Source organism: Meriones unguiculatus (genome assembly GCF_030254825.1).
Source record: "Meriones unguiculatus strain TT.TT164.6M chromosome 13 unlocalized genomic scaffold, Bangor_MerUng_6.1 Chr13_unordered_Scaffold_28, whole genome shotgun sequence".
In the NCBI taxonomy this organism is placed as follows: domain Eukaryota; kingdom Metazoa; phylum Chordata; class Mammalia; order Rodentia; family Muridae; genus Meriones; species Meriones unguiculatus.
This window is the reverse complement of record NW_026843644.1, coordinates 6,394,240-6,410,297: the sequence shown is the minus strand read 5'-3', so window position 1 is coordinate 6,410,297 and position 16,058 is coordinate 6,394,240. Positions and strand designations below refer to the sequence as shown.

The following is a 16,058-nucleotide window of genomic DNA, read 5'->3' as shown; positions in this document are numbered from 1 at the left end:
TTTGGTAGATCTTTCCATCTTTTGATATTTTCTTCAGTTTCTTTCTTTAAAGACTTCAAATTCTAGTCATAGAGGTCTTTCACTTCATGTTGTTTGTGGCTACTATTCAGGGTGTTGTTTCCCAAATTTTATTCTCAGCCCATTTTTTATTTGTATACAGAAGGAATAATGAAAATTTTAGTTGTGCTCCCAGCCACTTTGTGGAAAGTGTATTTCAACTGTAGGAATTCTCTGGTAGGATTTCTTGGGTCACCTATGTATACTAGGAAATCATCTGAGAATAGTGATACTTTGAATTCTTCCTTTCCAATTTGTATCTCCTTGATAACCTTCAGTTGTCTTATTGTTTTGGCTAGGACTTAAGGAGTATATTGAAGAGATATGGAGAGAGGAGGCATCCTTGTCCTGTACCTCATATGAGTGGAATTTCTTTAAGTTTCTCTCCAAATAATATGATGTCAGCCCTCACCTTGCTTTTTCCTGCCTTTATTATGTTAAGTATGTGCCTGATTCCTTATATGCCTGATTTCTCCAAGTCTTTTAACATGAAGGGGTGTTAGATTTTGTCAAAGGCTTTTTCTCATCTAGTGAGAAGATCATGTGATCTTGATCTTTCAGTTTGTTTATATGATGGATTACATTGACGTATTTTCATATGTTGAACCATCCCTGTATCCCTGAGATGAAGCCATTTTTTTCATCGTTTATATCTTTGATGTGTTCTTGGATTTGTTTTGCGAGTATTTTATTGAATATATTTGTGTTTCAAACAGCTAATAGCTGTCACGTGGGTGCTGGGAATTTAGCTGGAAGAACAGACAGTGTTCTTAACCACTGAAACATACCTCCATCCCCCATGTTGCTTATTTATGATTAACATTTAAATTGCTAATATTTTCATCTCTCCTTTTGTAATTGTTCAAACATACATTTCATTTTAAAAAGATCACATTAATATTACAGTTTAAAATGAGCCACTTCAGGTTTCTAAACATGTATGCAAAACTGGAGTGAATGCCTAACTCTTTGTGGAAACTTGAGAAAGATCTTTAAGGTTTTTTGTCTTTTTTTTTGATTAATTTTTGCATATTATTCAGGATTTTATTATGTACCCCTGAGTGTCCTGGAACTTATTGCAAAGAGCAGTCTACCATTCAGCTCTGTGGAATACACCAGCCTCTGTTTCCTGCGTGATTTTGGAATTAAAGTCATCAGAAAATACACCCAGCCTGCCCATTCTTATAATATTCATGAATCGTTTATTCTATTTCTCTCATGTGGGCTCAGTACTGTTGATCTGTTTACTCTCTCTCTCTCTCTCTCTCTGTTAATTGACATTTCTCTTGCAAGGCTATATCCTACTAAAAGGATGCACCTCTAATTTCTTTGAGTTTACTCCTAAAAAGAGTTGGTGATTACATTACAACTTGTGTGTCAGAAAATAAGTAGAACAACCCGAATACATTGAAAATATTGTAAATGAAGGATACATTTCCAGTATTCTAAGTATCATGCTTTCTGTTGTACATGTGTGTGGATATTTTAGACAGCATTGACCTACAATGATGTGCATGTGAGTTTCACTCGAGAAGAGTGGGCTTTGCTGGATCCTTCCCAGAGGAATCTCTACAAAGATGTAATGCTGGAGACCTACAGGAACCTCACTGCTATAGGTAGGTCAGTGAATTTTCTTTACTTTTTAAAATATGGGGAAAACTCTTTATTCATTATTGAAGTGCTTCTGTAATTTCTCTTGAAGAAGAGGAAGAATGAGGTGAATGGTTCTTTGATTGACCACAGATCACAACTTAAATTTTGTCTTATTTCCAATAATAAATCATACATTTTCTATTACTGTATTTTAGGCTACAATTGGGAAAGTCATAATATAGAAGAGCATTTTCAAAGTTCTAGAAGACATGCAAGGTAATTTTCATTGTAAGCTGATATGAATATTGTTCTGAGAAATTTTTAATATGTTCTGGAAGTTTGAAAAAGAAGGGACAGTGTAAATGAACTGTTTTAAGTGTATTTATTGATGATGACTAACTTGTTACTAAACCATGTCCCTCCATGTTAGGTATTTGATGTTTGTTTGCAAGGCACTCATCTAAGAAAGAATGCAAGGAAATCATACTTACGCAAGATCAATATTTAAATTGTTTACTCATTAGCACCATGAGGTAAAACTGCAATTTGTTTAGTCTCCTACAACTCAGATATTGCCAAATGTATTCACAGTAAATAGGTTATGAAAGTATATTCAAAAAATTATACTAATCAACTCATCCATAATAAAATGGGGTTATATGCTTGTAGTAATATGCCTAGGTTTTTTGAGAAGGGCAGTTTTTTAGAGTCAAGAATGTTGTTGTGCAAAAAGCATAATCCCTATAGCACATGACTGTGATGAACAAAAATCAAATGTGTGAATGCATCATGAAATCATGTTATTTATTATTATTCTTTTAATACTTAGTTATATCATCATGTATTAAAATGAGTTCAAGTCATTTTAATATATGTATATTGAAAGAAACAATGTACCACCCAGAACAATTAAAATATATACTACTCCCCATTTTGCGTAGATGTTTAAAAATTGATACCAATTGTGCTTTATATGGGCTATTTAGAGCTGCCAGCAGTACAAATAATTACACAGAGGCATTTTAATATTTTGAAGCTTAGGCAATTTAACTGGGCAGATTCTGAACACCTTTTTCCCTAACACAAACCTAGCACAGTGTCCCAATGCATGTTAACTTCTACCTCTTTGTTCATGTTCATGTCTATCTGTTAACCTCACTGTCATGCTGGTGAGTGGCCTGTCATTTTCTTTCTTCCCAGCAACCCTCTCTCACTCAGAAGTTCTGTCCTCCATTTTGTGCCCTGCTATCACTTATTAGCTCTTTCTTATTTCCAATAGATAAGGAAGGAAGGACAAATGTTTACAAAATATAGGACAGGTGATTGGACATTGAACTAACAATACTATGTTTTTGTCAGTACTTAGCTGTGATTGCTGGTTCAGCAATCAGCATTCCCATATACTGACACACTTTCACACAGTATGCACTAAATCAATTAACTGGCTATTTGTCTTCATTAGGAATTCTCACAAAATCACACTGCAAAAATAAGTTTTAGGAATATACAATTATTCTTTTACTCACAGTTATCTTTACATATTTAGTAAGGTTCACAGTGTGGGGAAAGTTATTAATCCAGTCAGTGTGTTAAAGCTCATAGGTATTGCAGTTTTTGACAAACATGTGGTAAAACATCTTATAGTAGAAAGTATATGATAAATGTGAGCCAGGTAACCAGGTAACAAATATTTTTACGATCACAGGTATTTTCAAATACAGAACACAACCCATAGGTAGAACACTGTGAATATAAAATAATGATGCAAACTCAAGATGTTATTCTTCTTTACCTTTATTTCAAACTGTAAAATTATGTCATATGGACAAAAAATCCATTAGTGTAATGAATGTGGTAAAGCTGTCATATGTGCCAATTATCTTTGCAGGTATGAAAACAGTCATAGTGAAGACAAACTCACTGAAGATAGTCAATATGAAGTCTTTGCACATCACAGAAGTCCCCACACATGTAAAAGTATGAATACTGTTGAGGATCACTATGAATGTAACCAATATAGTAATGCATTAGCACACAACAATCATATCTTAAGACATAATAGGATACATATGGGAGAGAAACCTCATGAATGTAACCAATGTGGTAAAACCTATGCATCTAATAGTGATCTTCTAAGACATAAAAGAACTCACACCGGAGAGAAACCTTATGAGTGTAACCAATGTGATAAAGCCTTTGCACAGAACAGTAGTCTCCAAAAACATAAAAGAACTCACACTGGAGAGAAACCTTATGAATGTAACCAATGTGGTAAAGCCTTTGCACGGAACAGTAATCTCCTTTTACATAAAAGAACTCACACTGGAGAGAAACCTTATGAATGTAACCAATGTGGTAAAGCCTTTGCACAGAACAGTAATCTCCTAGTACATAAAAGAACTCACACTGGAGAGAAACCTTATGAATGTAACCAATGTTGTAAAGCCTTTGCACGGAACAGTAATCTCCTTTTACATAAAAGAACTCACACTGAAGAAAAACCTTATGAATGTAACCAATGTGGTAAAGCCTTTACACAGAGCAGTAGTCTCCTAAGACATAAAAGAACTCACAAATGAGAAAAACCTTATGAATGTAACCAATGCTGTAAAGCTTTGCATCTAGCAGTAAGCTCCTGCTACATAAACAAACTCACAATGGAGAGAAACCTTATGCATGTAACCAATGTGCTAAAGGCTTTGCATGAAACCGTAATCTTGTAATACATAAACGAACTAACACTGGAGAGAAACCATATGAAATTAATCAATGTGGTAAAGCCTTTGCATCTAAGAGTGATCTCCTAAGACATAAAAAAACTCACACTGGAGAGAAACCTCATGAATGTTACCAATGCGGTAAAGCCTTTGCAGATACCAGTGTTCTCCTAAGACGTAAAAATCTTTGTTGCAAAAGAATTTATGAATATAACTAATGTCATGAAGTCTTTTCATGTAACACTTATCTTGAACAAGAACATTTATTGGAGTGAAACACTGAATATAACCAATGTATCAAAAACTTTGCATGTCATAATAATCTCTATGTACATAGAAGAAGCACAGTGGATATAAACTTTATGAATATAACAACTGTGATAAAGCATTTTGACATAATATTAATCTCCTATGATATAAAGAATACATACTAGAGAGAAATATTATGAATGTAACAAAGGTAAGTCATTGCATGTAACAGTAGTCTCCTAATACAAAAAAAGAACTCACACTGGAGAGAACTCTTATGGATGTAATCAATGTGTTAAAGCCTTTGTATGTAACAGTCATCTCTTAATACATAAAAGAGCTCACACTTGAGAGAAACTTTATTAATGTTACTATGTGGTAAAGCCTTTTCATATAACAGTCATCTCCTAATAGAAATTTGCTCTTCACAATCATCTTCAACGTCATGAAAGAATTTATACTGGACTGAAAGACTATGAGTGTATTTACATGGTGAAGCTATTCCACATTTGTATAATATTCATACAGAGAGAAAACTTATGTGTTAAAATGGGAGACCTTTGCACATATCTATATTCTACATCATCATAAAAGTTTCAAAATGGAAAGAAAATATGAGAATACAATCAATATGGTAAGGCTTTTTGTTCTGTTCCCCGATTCCAATACAACTCAAACAGGTCAATACAGATGAAAAAAAATCATTTTCATCCAGTTTGATTAGGGACACATAATGTTGAACTGTGATGCCTACCCATCCAATGAACCAGAAAGTTACAGAGGTTCTGAGCTTGAAAATCATAAACATCTTTAGCGTTTTACAACTGAATTATTTCCATCAGTCATGGTTTAGGGATATGGGATTTGTTTATATCATTGAGGAAGGCACCTGATGCAAAATGTAGGTTTTACGGTCAAAACAATCATATCCATTTGTTCGTTTGTGGTTAGGAAAAGGTATTATGTTTTAGGATAGAGAATCTGTGGTTTGGGTCAGTCATTTTTGTTAGGGGACCAAAAATCATGGTATGGAACAGTCATGTTTTGGGCAACAAAAGTTTAGTAATTAAAGTTGGTCAGCTATTGGGAAGTCTATAGCTTTCCTAGGGACTATGAACTTAAATTTATGTTCACCTCATAAATCAATGAAGGCTGGTAACTAAAAGGAAATACTTAGGACAAATTGGTTTTGTATGTTCCCACATACAATTTGTTTTTACATGTTTTGCATATCAAAGTCATCTTCAATTATACAAATGAATAGATAGTAGAGAGAAACCTTACACATGTCTCCAATGTGATAAAGCCTTTTCTTAATACAGTTATCCCCAAATACATAAAAGAACACACACTGCAGTGAAACCCTCTGAATAAGCAATGTGGTAAATCCTTTTCATAGGGTTTTCTTTGAAATCATTAGAAAAAGACATGCTGCAGAGAAACCCCATGAATGTAGTCAGTATGGTAAGGTTTTCTGCTTCATGCTACCATTATATAAGAGTAAAAGCCTTACTGTGTGGGCTACATCTTAAAGCCTTTGCATATCAGGGTAGTCTTTGAGAACCTAAAAGAACTCATTCTGTAGAACATCTATTAGAATAAAAGATTTGTTAAGTTCTTTGACCCACCAGTTGCATTCAATTACACTAGATTATTTTGGAGTAAAATTCTAACAAGTGTCAACAGTGTATGCATGCATTTATGACATCCATCCTTATTTTGTTTCCAATTGAAATCTCATAAGGACCAAAGATGAATGTAAACAATAAGATAATCCTTTTTTATTTCACAGTTCACTTCAATTACATGAAATAAATTATCCAGTTGTAAAATTTATGTGTGCATATTATTGCATTTTCTGTGACCATACACAATATCCAAGTCAACTTGCAAATGTTTTTACTTTGCCTTATGACCTGAGAGGTTATGGGATCACTATAAATCGGGCAAGACAAGTGTCATAGTGGCAGCTAAAGTAGGAAGCTTGGAGCTTACAAACACCACCTGCAGCATGAAGCAGAGAATGGGGACTACAGATGGTATGCAACTGAAAACTATCGAGCCCACCCCAAGTAACATACTTTCTCCAGCAGGGATACATTTTTTAAACATTCCCAAATGATACCACCAACTGAAAAGGATTCATTTCTCTGATTTCAAACCTACATGTTTGATTTCTTTTACATGAAGGAAATCATGATGAAGACATTTGTAGATAAGCCTGTAGTTATTTCAACACCTGAATTCAGTAGTGAATGCTTATACAAGTAAACATTCATGAGTAAACATATATTTAAGAATTTGTTTTAATTTCCCTTACGTGATAACAGTTTTTCTTTGTGTGTTTATGTGCCTATCCATTCTAGTTTCCAAGTAGACTAGACCCACTGATTTTCTCATACCAAGAATTATAGAAAGTTGTCCAAATCCTGAACTAGGTCCTGGGAATGAACTTGTCTTAACTGCAAATCCATGTATCTAGTACGGTAAATATTTTAAATCTTAATATATCATCTTGATGTCAGGAAGTAGAAAAATATTCATAGAAGAGAGAAATGTTATTTATGCAAAAGTGTTTATTACTTTGGACATAATAAATGTATTTATTTCCAAGAAAAGAAAATATTTTGAATCTGTTTTTATCAGAGCCACAGAGGAAGTAATTATTTATCATGTTCACTTCATTATAATGGAGGAGATCCCCAATTGTGGTTGTGGTCTGAATTTTGAAACATTAGAGTAGGTATTGAATTGGCTATGTGTGTAGCAAATCCATTCACAGAAGTTTATTATGTTGTTCTGATATTCCTTCTGTGGTGGCTGTTCATATTTGAATGCATTTCCACTTGGTTATAGGTATTTTTCTGCTGCAATGCATAGAATGGAATCCACATCCTCTATGTGGCCCATTGCTTATTTATATCAGAAAGTGTGAAATCATAGTTTTCAAGGAAGGGTCTATGAGAACTTGTACTTTTTTTATGTTTTCACAAATTCATTTAAGATGTTTGTTTTTAAGCCTTTCTTGGATATAAATAATTAATTGATGCTTAATAGTATGTGTACATATGTATGTATATATTGTTTGAAGTTTCATGCTTCTACATGTTCCCATATTTACTATATGGCACATCATCTTGAAGTATTGCCTTCTTAGAGATTTATCTAGAAGTGATAGTTAATGTAACAGCAACAAGATTTATTTCAAAAAGACATGTTATGTGTGTGATGGACTATTCATTCTTAGGCTATGACAGATATATGAAGAGTGTGGGGTCTATATTCGTCATGGTTCTATGATCTTCAAGGTATGTTGTCTCTCTTGCATACCACAAACACTCCCCACTAAGCTCATTGAGACTCATAAACCTTACTTGAAAAATTTCATCAGTACAATATTGTCTTCTATTCTGATTATGAATATATTGTCATCTGAGGATGGGAAAAAATGAAATTATTCTAATAATAAATGCTACTTGCAAATGAAAATTATACACTCCTGTCTTGTTTTGGAATGTGTTAGTTCTTTCTTAGGAGTAAAGACTTATTCTTAAGAATTTCTCAAAACTGCAAGTGAAGGTCAAAGAATTGTCCCAGTGGGTAAATTTAGTTATTGCTAAGCCTGATGATTTGTGCTCAATCCCTGAGTAGTCCATATCACTGCTAGAGATTTTTCTAATGTTTCTATAGTTGGGCTGCTGTGTATGCAAATTCACACACTAGCAGATACGCAAATATATTTTCACGCTAAATAAGTGCCAGTGTAGTCACGGGCCAAAAGACTCTTTGTGTTCCATGTCAAGAACTTATATATGGGATGTAGATAATAAACAGAAATAAGTTGTACTCTCACTAGCACATATACACAATAACATATATGTATACACAAACACTCCAGCATTTTTTAATTTATTTTTTATTGATTACAGTTTATTCACTTTGTATCCCTGCTATAGACCCCTCCTCATCCCCTCCCAATCTTACCCTCTCTCGCTCTTCTTCTCCTATGCCCCTCCTCCAGTCCACTGGATAGGGGAGGTACTTCTCTCCTTCCATCTGAACCTAGTATATCAGGTTTCATGGGGACTGTCTTCATTGTCTTCCTCTGTGGACTGGTAAGGCTGTTCCCCCTGCAGGCAGAGGTGATCAAAGAGCCAAGCCCTGAGTTCATGTCAGAGACAGTCCTTGTCCCCATTACTAGGGTACCCTCTTGGACACTAAGCTGCAATGGGCTAAATCTGTCGGGTACTACATTATCTCCATTTGTGGTTCTTGTTTGGATTATGAGTCTCCAAAAATCCCTGTGCCCAGATTTTTTCATTCTATTTCTCTCCTGGTAGAGCTCCTGTCCCCTCCAGGTCATTCTATCTCCCCATTCTTTCATTAGATTACCTGTACTCTGCCCAAAGGTTGGTTGTGAGTCTCAGCATATGTTTTGATACCCTGCTGGATAGAGTCTTTCAGAGGCCCTCTGTGGTAGTTTCCTGTCCAGTTTCCTGTTTTCTCCCTCTTCTGATGTCCATCCTGTTTGCCTTTCTGAATGAAGAGTGAGCATCTTACCCAGGGTCCTCCCTCTTGATTAGCCTCTTTAGCTGTACAGATTTTAGTATGATTATCCTATATCATATGTCTAATATCCAGTTATAAATGATGAAATTAACAAAGCAATGCAGCCACTTATAGATGACAGAAATTATTTGTAGAATTTGAAGACTTACTGCTGTTCATCAAAAGGAAAATGGTTCCTTTGTACATCTTATTTTATCCTTCAATTCATTGATTCAAGAATAGACCACTTAAAAATCATAGCTTGGCTCATAAGTGCATCCCTGTCATCCTAAACCTAGGATTCAGTGGCAGGTTGATCTCTCTGAGGCTGAAGCCATATTATTCCACAGAGTGTGTTCTCTGATTATTTGTTTTTGAGACACAATGTTCTTGTGTAGCTTTGGCTGTTCTGGACTCACTTTGTAGACCCAGATGTCCTTAAAATCACATAAATCTGTCTGTCTCTTCCTCCTTGAGTGCTGGGATTACAGGTGTGTACCACCATGCCCAGCTCCACAGACAATTCTAAAACAGGCATGGCTATGTAGGAATATCATGTATCAAAATGATTTCAAAATGCAAACTATCTTTCAAGTTATAGATTTTTTTTCCTGAGGGATAGTGTACACAGGGATGTTAGAAGTTTTCTGAAATTGGGCTCTCTGTCCTTTCTGTAAGTGAGAACTGTAGCATTGTAATATCCCTCTCATAGATCAGACATTATTACCAGATGGCATTGCTCCCTGAGCAATCTACTTTCATTGCCTCATTTACTTCATTTTCAGCTAATAACTGTGGTCAAAAGTAAACATTCCAGAGGCATTTCTGTCCATAATTTTAAATTTTTTACATCTATTTCTCCATGACTTTGAGCCAAGAGTGCCTTTTTATCTCTTATTTTTTACATTATTATCACATTCAGAATAAGACTTAATTCAGAATGTCTCTGAGTAGACAAACACACATTTGAACTTATCCATATGTCATAAGTTAAATTAGTTAAATTCCGGTGCTTGCTTTGTTGAAGAAAACCATTGCTTTGGGAAGGACTCTTATGCTCTTCTTGCCTGTGCCAGGAAAATCTCTTTCTCAGGTCTTGTGTCTTTGCTGGTGTAACAAAACACCAAAATCACAGGCTCTAAGTGCTACAATCAATAAAAGGGACGTCATGAAACTGAAAAGCTTCTGTAAAGCAAAGGATACTGTCTACATATTGGGAAAGGATGTTCACAAACCCTATATGTGACAGAGGGCTAATATCCAGAATATATAGAGAACTCAAGAAGTTAAACAGCAATAAATCAAGTAATCCAATTTTAAAAAAAAAATGGGGTACAGAGCTAAACAGAATTCTCAATAGAGGAATGGCAGAGAAACAATTAAATGCTCAATGCCCTTAGTCATCAGGGAAATGCAAACCAAAACAACCCTGAGATTTCACCTTACACCCATCAGAAGAGCTAAGATCTAAAGCTCAAGTAACAATGCATGATGAAGAGGATATCGAGAAAGAGGAACCCTCCTCCACTCCTGGTGGGAATGTAAACTTGTACATCACGTTGGAAATCAATCTGGCACTTTCTCAGACAATTAGCAATAGTGCTTCCTCAAGATTCAGCTATACCACTCCTAAGCATATATCCAAAAGATGCTGAGGTATACAACAAGGTCATTTGCTCAACCATGTTTGTAGCAGCTTTATTTGTAATAGAATTTGGAAACAACCCAGATGCCCCTCAACTGAGGAATGGGCACAGAAAATGTGGTACATCTACTTAATGGAATATTACTCAGCAATAAAAAAAAGGAAATTATGAAAATTTGCTGGCAAATGGTGGAAACTGGGAAAGATCATCCTGAGTGAGGTAGCCCAGACGCAGAAATACACATAGGGTATATACTACTCACAAGTGATTATTAGACATATAATATAGGATAAACATACTAATTTATGAACGAGGAGAACTCTGGGTAAGATGCTGAATCCTCATTCATAAAGGCAAAGAGGACAGACATCAGAAGAGGAAGAAACAGGGAACAGGACAGGAGCCTACCACAGAGGGAATCTGAAAGGCTCTCCCCTGCAGGATATCAGAGAAGATGCTGCGACTTGTAGCCAAATTTTGGGCAGAGTGCAAAGAACTTCATGAAAGAAGTAGGAAATAATAAAACCTGGAGAGGATATGTACTCCACAAGGAGAGCAACAAAACCAAAAAAATCTGGGCACAGGGTTCTTTTCTGAGATGGATAACTCCAATCAAGGACCATTGATGGAGATAAACTAGAACCCTGCACAAATGTTGCCCATGGCAGTTCAGTGTCCAAGTGGGTTCCATTGTAATGGGAATAGGGACTGTCTCTGACATGAACTGATTGGCCTGCTCTTTGATCACCTCCCCTGGAAGGGGAAGCAACATTACCAGGCCACAGAGGAAGACAGTGAAGCTATTCGTGATGAGCCCTGATAGACAATGATCATAGGGAGGAAGAGGAGGACCTCCCCTATCAGTGGACTTGGGGAGGCACATGAGTGGAGAAGGGGGAGGGAGGATGGGATTGGGAGAGAAGGAGGGAGGGGGCACAGAAGCTTCAAAGTGAATAAAGTTTAATTAATAAAAATTAAGATTAAAAATGGAAAGAAACCAGATTTATAAACTCTCATTGGTCAAATGACAAAACAATTTAAACATCAAAATGATCTGCATATCTATGTCCTCCCAAAATTCCTATGTTGAAGTCCTGAGACCCAAAGTAATAGAACTGCATGAGATCTTTGGGAGGTACTCAGGTCTGGGAGGTGAAGCCCTTATAAATAGGTTCATAACCATATTGAAGCGATCCTATAAAATCATGAGACCCTTTAGAACACTGAGTTTAAAGGGAAAACAGGACTGTAGAGAAGCATGCCCCCAACTAGACCTTATAATTTAACTTTAGACTTTCCAGAGTTCATGACTGTGAAAAGTAAAACGTTTGTTTATAAATCATTTGTCACTTAGACCCAGCAGACTAAAACAAACAGTAACAGTCCAGTCCACTACAGAAGGCACATAAATCATGAATCCATATTGATGTAAGTGTATGGCAAATGCATTAACATTCTGATGAGGACCAAGACACAGAGTGTCAAGGTACTCATGGGGGTGCAGGGTGTTAACTGTGTAGTAGAAAAGCCTGGAAAACACTGATTACAAGTAATCAAAGTGAAAGTATGTCCCACCTGATAGGACACAATGTGTTACACTTTTGTGATACCCTTGTCCCAGTTTATGTATTGGTCCATGAGAACACAGAGAGCTTAGAGAGAGTCTATCAATATAACTAACCTGGGATATTAGCCATATAGTACAGGATAACCATAGTACAATCCACAGACCTAAATAAACTAAGTAACATGGAGAGTAGAAGAGAGAATACTTGAATCCCACTAAGAAGGGGACAGACATGGGAAGTGGAGGGAGAGAGGAGGGGGGTGAAGAGAGGAGCAGGAGGGAGGATCATGTATGGGTAAAGTGGAGAAGGGGGAGTAAGAGGGCTAAGAGAGAAGGGAAATTGGTGTTGAGGCATCTCTGAGACAAGATGAAGACCTGGAATTTTGGAGGTGCCTGGGAATATATGAGGTTGACCCTGGATGAGACTCCTAGCAGCAGGGATATTGAAACTGAAGTAGACACATCCTGTAGCCAGAGGAGGGAGGGGGACCCCAATCAACTCACAAATCCCTCGACCCAAATTTGTCACCTACAAGATATGCAGGAATAAAAGATGGAACAGAGATTGAGGAAATGGCCAACCAATGACTGACACAACTTGAGACCCAACCCATAGAAAAGACTCAACTTCTGACACTATTAATAATACTCTAGCATAACTATCATCTGAGAGGCTTCATCCAACAGATAATGGAAACAGTTGCAGAGACCCACAGCCAAACAAATATTAGGCAGAATTTGGAGAGTCTTGTGGAAGAATTAGAGGAAAGATTTAGGGAGCTGGGAGGGGGTAGTACACCACAAGACTTACATAGCCAGCTTACCTGGGACCATGGGGACTCATAGAGACTGAACCACCAATAAAAGAATGTGCCTGGACTAGTCCTAGGACCCCTCCACATATGAAATTGATGGGCTGTTTGTCCTCAAGTGGGTCCCCTAACAACTAGATCAGGAGCTGTCTCTGACTTGGGCTCCTATCTCTGTTCCTCTCTCTGGATCCCATTTTCCTAGCAGGGCTGCCTTGTCTTACCTCAGTGAAAGAGGAGGTACTTAATACTGATGTAACTTGATGTGCCAGGGTGGGTTGGTTGTGGGCTATCTGGGGAAAATGGGTGAGTGGGATGAGGGTGAGACTGGGAGGAGAGGAGGGAGTGGGGTTGTGAGTGGGATGTAAAATGAACAAATAAATAAATTGATGAAGACAAAATCCAACTGACCCACGGTCATCAAAAGTGACAGGATCATGAAAAAGATGATGGGACTATTCCATATTGAAATAGACTAAAGAGATAAGGAAACAATACAACACTTAAATGTACCAACTTCCTCGACAATTATGTGAGTAATAACATAGTCAACACAACCCAAATTAAATGCAATACTGTGTCGGCGTGAATTACCAATTTTGATAACTGCACTGTCATTATGTAAGACAAAGTTCTTGTTTGTATAAAATCAACACTAAACCATTCTGAGTGACAAGGCATAAGAGCAGCAGCTTCCTCTCAAAATGTCCAAAGTAAAACAGCAATTAACCCTGTACCATACTTGGAACTATCTTCAAGTTTGTTATTGTTTCAAAATCGTTATGGGGAAGCTGCATGTGGTCTTTAACTCCAGCACTTGGGAGGCAGAGAAAGGCAGATCTCTGTAAGTTCAAGGCTAGCCTGGTCTACATAGGGAAGCCCAGGACAAACAGGTCTCTGTAGAGAGAATTTGGGTCAAAAAACCAAACTAAATAAAATTGTAAGAAGAACAATGTAACTGAAAACTGAATAAGATTAAAAACAAAGCTGATTCTCCACACTGGCAGTCTGGGTAAGACTATGTCTATAAGAGACTGAAAAATGAAATGACATGACATTTTGGAGCAACAAGAAGATTCTCTAAATACAGCCCACAGTCTTCTTTTTTTATTGTGTATGTGTTTGGGGGCGGGAGGAGTGTTCTTGATGGGGATAAAGGATGAATACTAGTGAACACATCGGAAGGTCAGATGACAACTCTGCAATCATTTTTGCCTTCCACCTTTTCAGGAATTCAGGGATCAAACTCAGGTTTCCAGGCTTACCCAGCAAGAGCCTTTATCTGCTAAGCCATCCTAACGACCTGCAAGCGATTCTCTTAAATGACCTCAATTAGATAATAGTGAGAAAAAAAATGTGAAGGGTCCCTTCTCTTAAACAATTTTTTAGGGACAAATAAATAATAAAAAAGAGATAAGTAGAACATTAGTACACTAGTGCTATCAATGACTAACAATCATCCAAACACAACCTAAGCACCTCCTGAGACAAGGGGCTGCAGGGATGGTAGCTAAAATTCCCTGCAAGTGTAAAACTGGAATTACCCTGAAATAAAAGAGCTTTCCCAGCTCTACAGTAACCTTGTTATTACATCCTGATTATTTACACATAACAACCCAAAGAAATACAAATAGGAAAATAAGCCTGCATGTACCCTGTATGAACCAATTCCATCAAAGTATAAGCAGCAATGTATCTGTCAAACTGTTCCTTATGAAGAATTCTCTGATGAATAAAGAGAACAATTAAATCATGTGAAAGCTAAGTGAGAGAGAGCACCTGCAGTGGCTGCCTTTACTTAAAAAGAGTCATTTCATTCTAGAATGCCTGCACATAGGTCCTCAATGTTCCTAGAAATGTGCACGGATCCTGTGGACTTTCCAAGTACCCTGCTTTCTTTTGACCCGGCTGTCCAAGTTCCCCCACCCCATGAGCCCCAGGGCAGGCAGGAGGCAGACCTGGACTCTCTGTATTTCCTTTCCCCTTTCCGGGAGGACTGGCCCCAGCATCACTTTTCCTCAGGATGCAGGGCACAAGTGTATCCCTACGAACTCCGCACAGTGTGTTCCCGCCCTCCCAACCCCTGCCGCCAGAGGGCGTGGTTCCGGGTACCAGCAGCCTCTACAGAAGCTCTCGGCAGAACCTGGGCAGACTCTCCCGCCCAGCCCGCCAGCTGCAACGCCCGGCCTCGCCCCGCGACCGCTGTCCTGTGGGTCCCTCACACAAGCCCACAGCCAGCCAGACTCAACTGCTCCGCGATGGCTGACACCCGTGGACCCGCCCCTCCTCTGCGGGACCCAACCCCTCTCCTCCCCACCTCCCAGCCGCGATGCCATGCCCAGCACAACCTGGCCCTATGGATGGCTGCTGGGGCGGAAGCGGAGCCCAGAGCCGGAGGAGGGGGAGGAGCCCGGGGCATGGGCGGAGCCCGGGGCGGAGACGGGGGAGGAGCCCAGGGGCGGAGGGGGAGTCCAGGGTTATAGGCGGAGCCTGGTGGCGGAGGCGGAGCCCGGGGAGCCGAGGCGGAGCCCAGGCGGCGCTCGCCCTACACCCTTACCTGGCTTTTCCCGGTCTCAGCCTACCACGTTGAAGTAGTCCAATAGCCAAGCCATGACCGCCACCACCGCGCCCGGGAATTGGGTTTCTGTTGCCGTCTTCGACATTGCCCACCTGGCCCGTGCCAGCTCAGCGTTTTCCCTTCAGCGTCTGTAGCCATAGCAATGGCGCTTACGTCACGCTGGACAGTGGAGGCGCGCACTGCACCTGCGCCACGCCTCCCGCCAGCCCCGCCCCCGCCCCACCCGAGAGGGCTAGGCCTTCGGGTTCCTCTGACGTCTCTCAGACCCAAGGCCGAGCTCTTAGAGGCTTGGTC

At 38.6% G+C, this 16,058-nt stretch overlaps 1 protein-coding gene across 1 annotated transcript; it reads left to right on the top strand.

Moving 5' to 3' along the window:
* Positions 1-1,558: 1,558 nt before the first annotated feature.
* Positions 1,559-4,151, top strand: LOC132650670 (zinc finger protein 431-like; the record flags this gene model as incomplete). Its single annotated transcript, XM_060376012.1, has 3 exons — positions 1,559-1,673; positions 1,866-1,926; positions 3,788-4,151. Coding segments are annotated over 3 exons (540 nt in total), but the record flags the coding sequence as incomplete, so codon positions are not given.
* Positions 4,152-16,058: the final 11,907 nt, after the last annotated feature.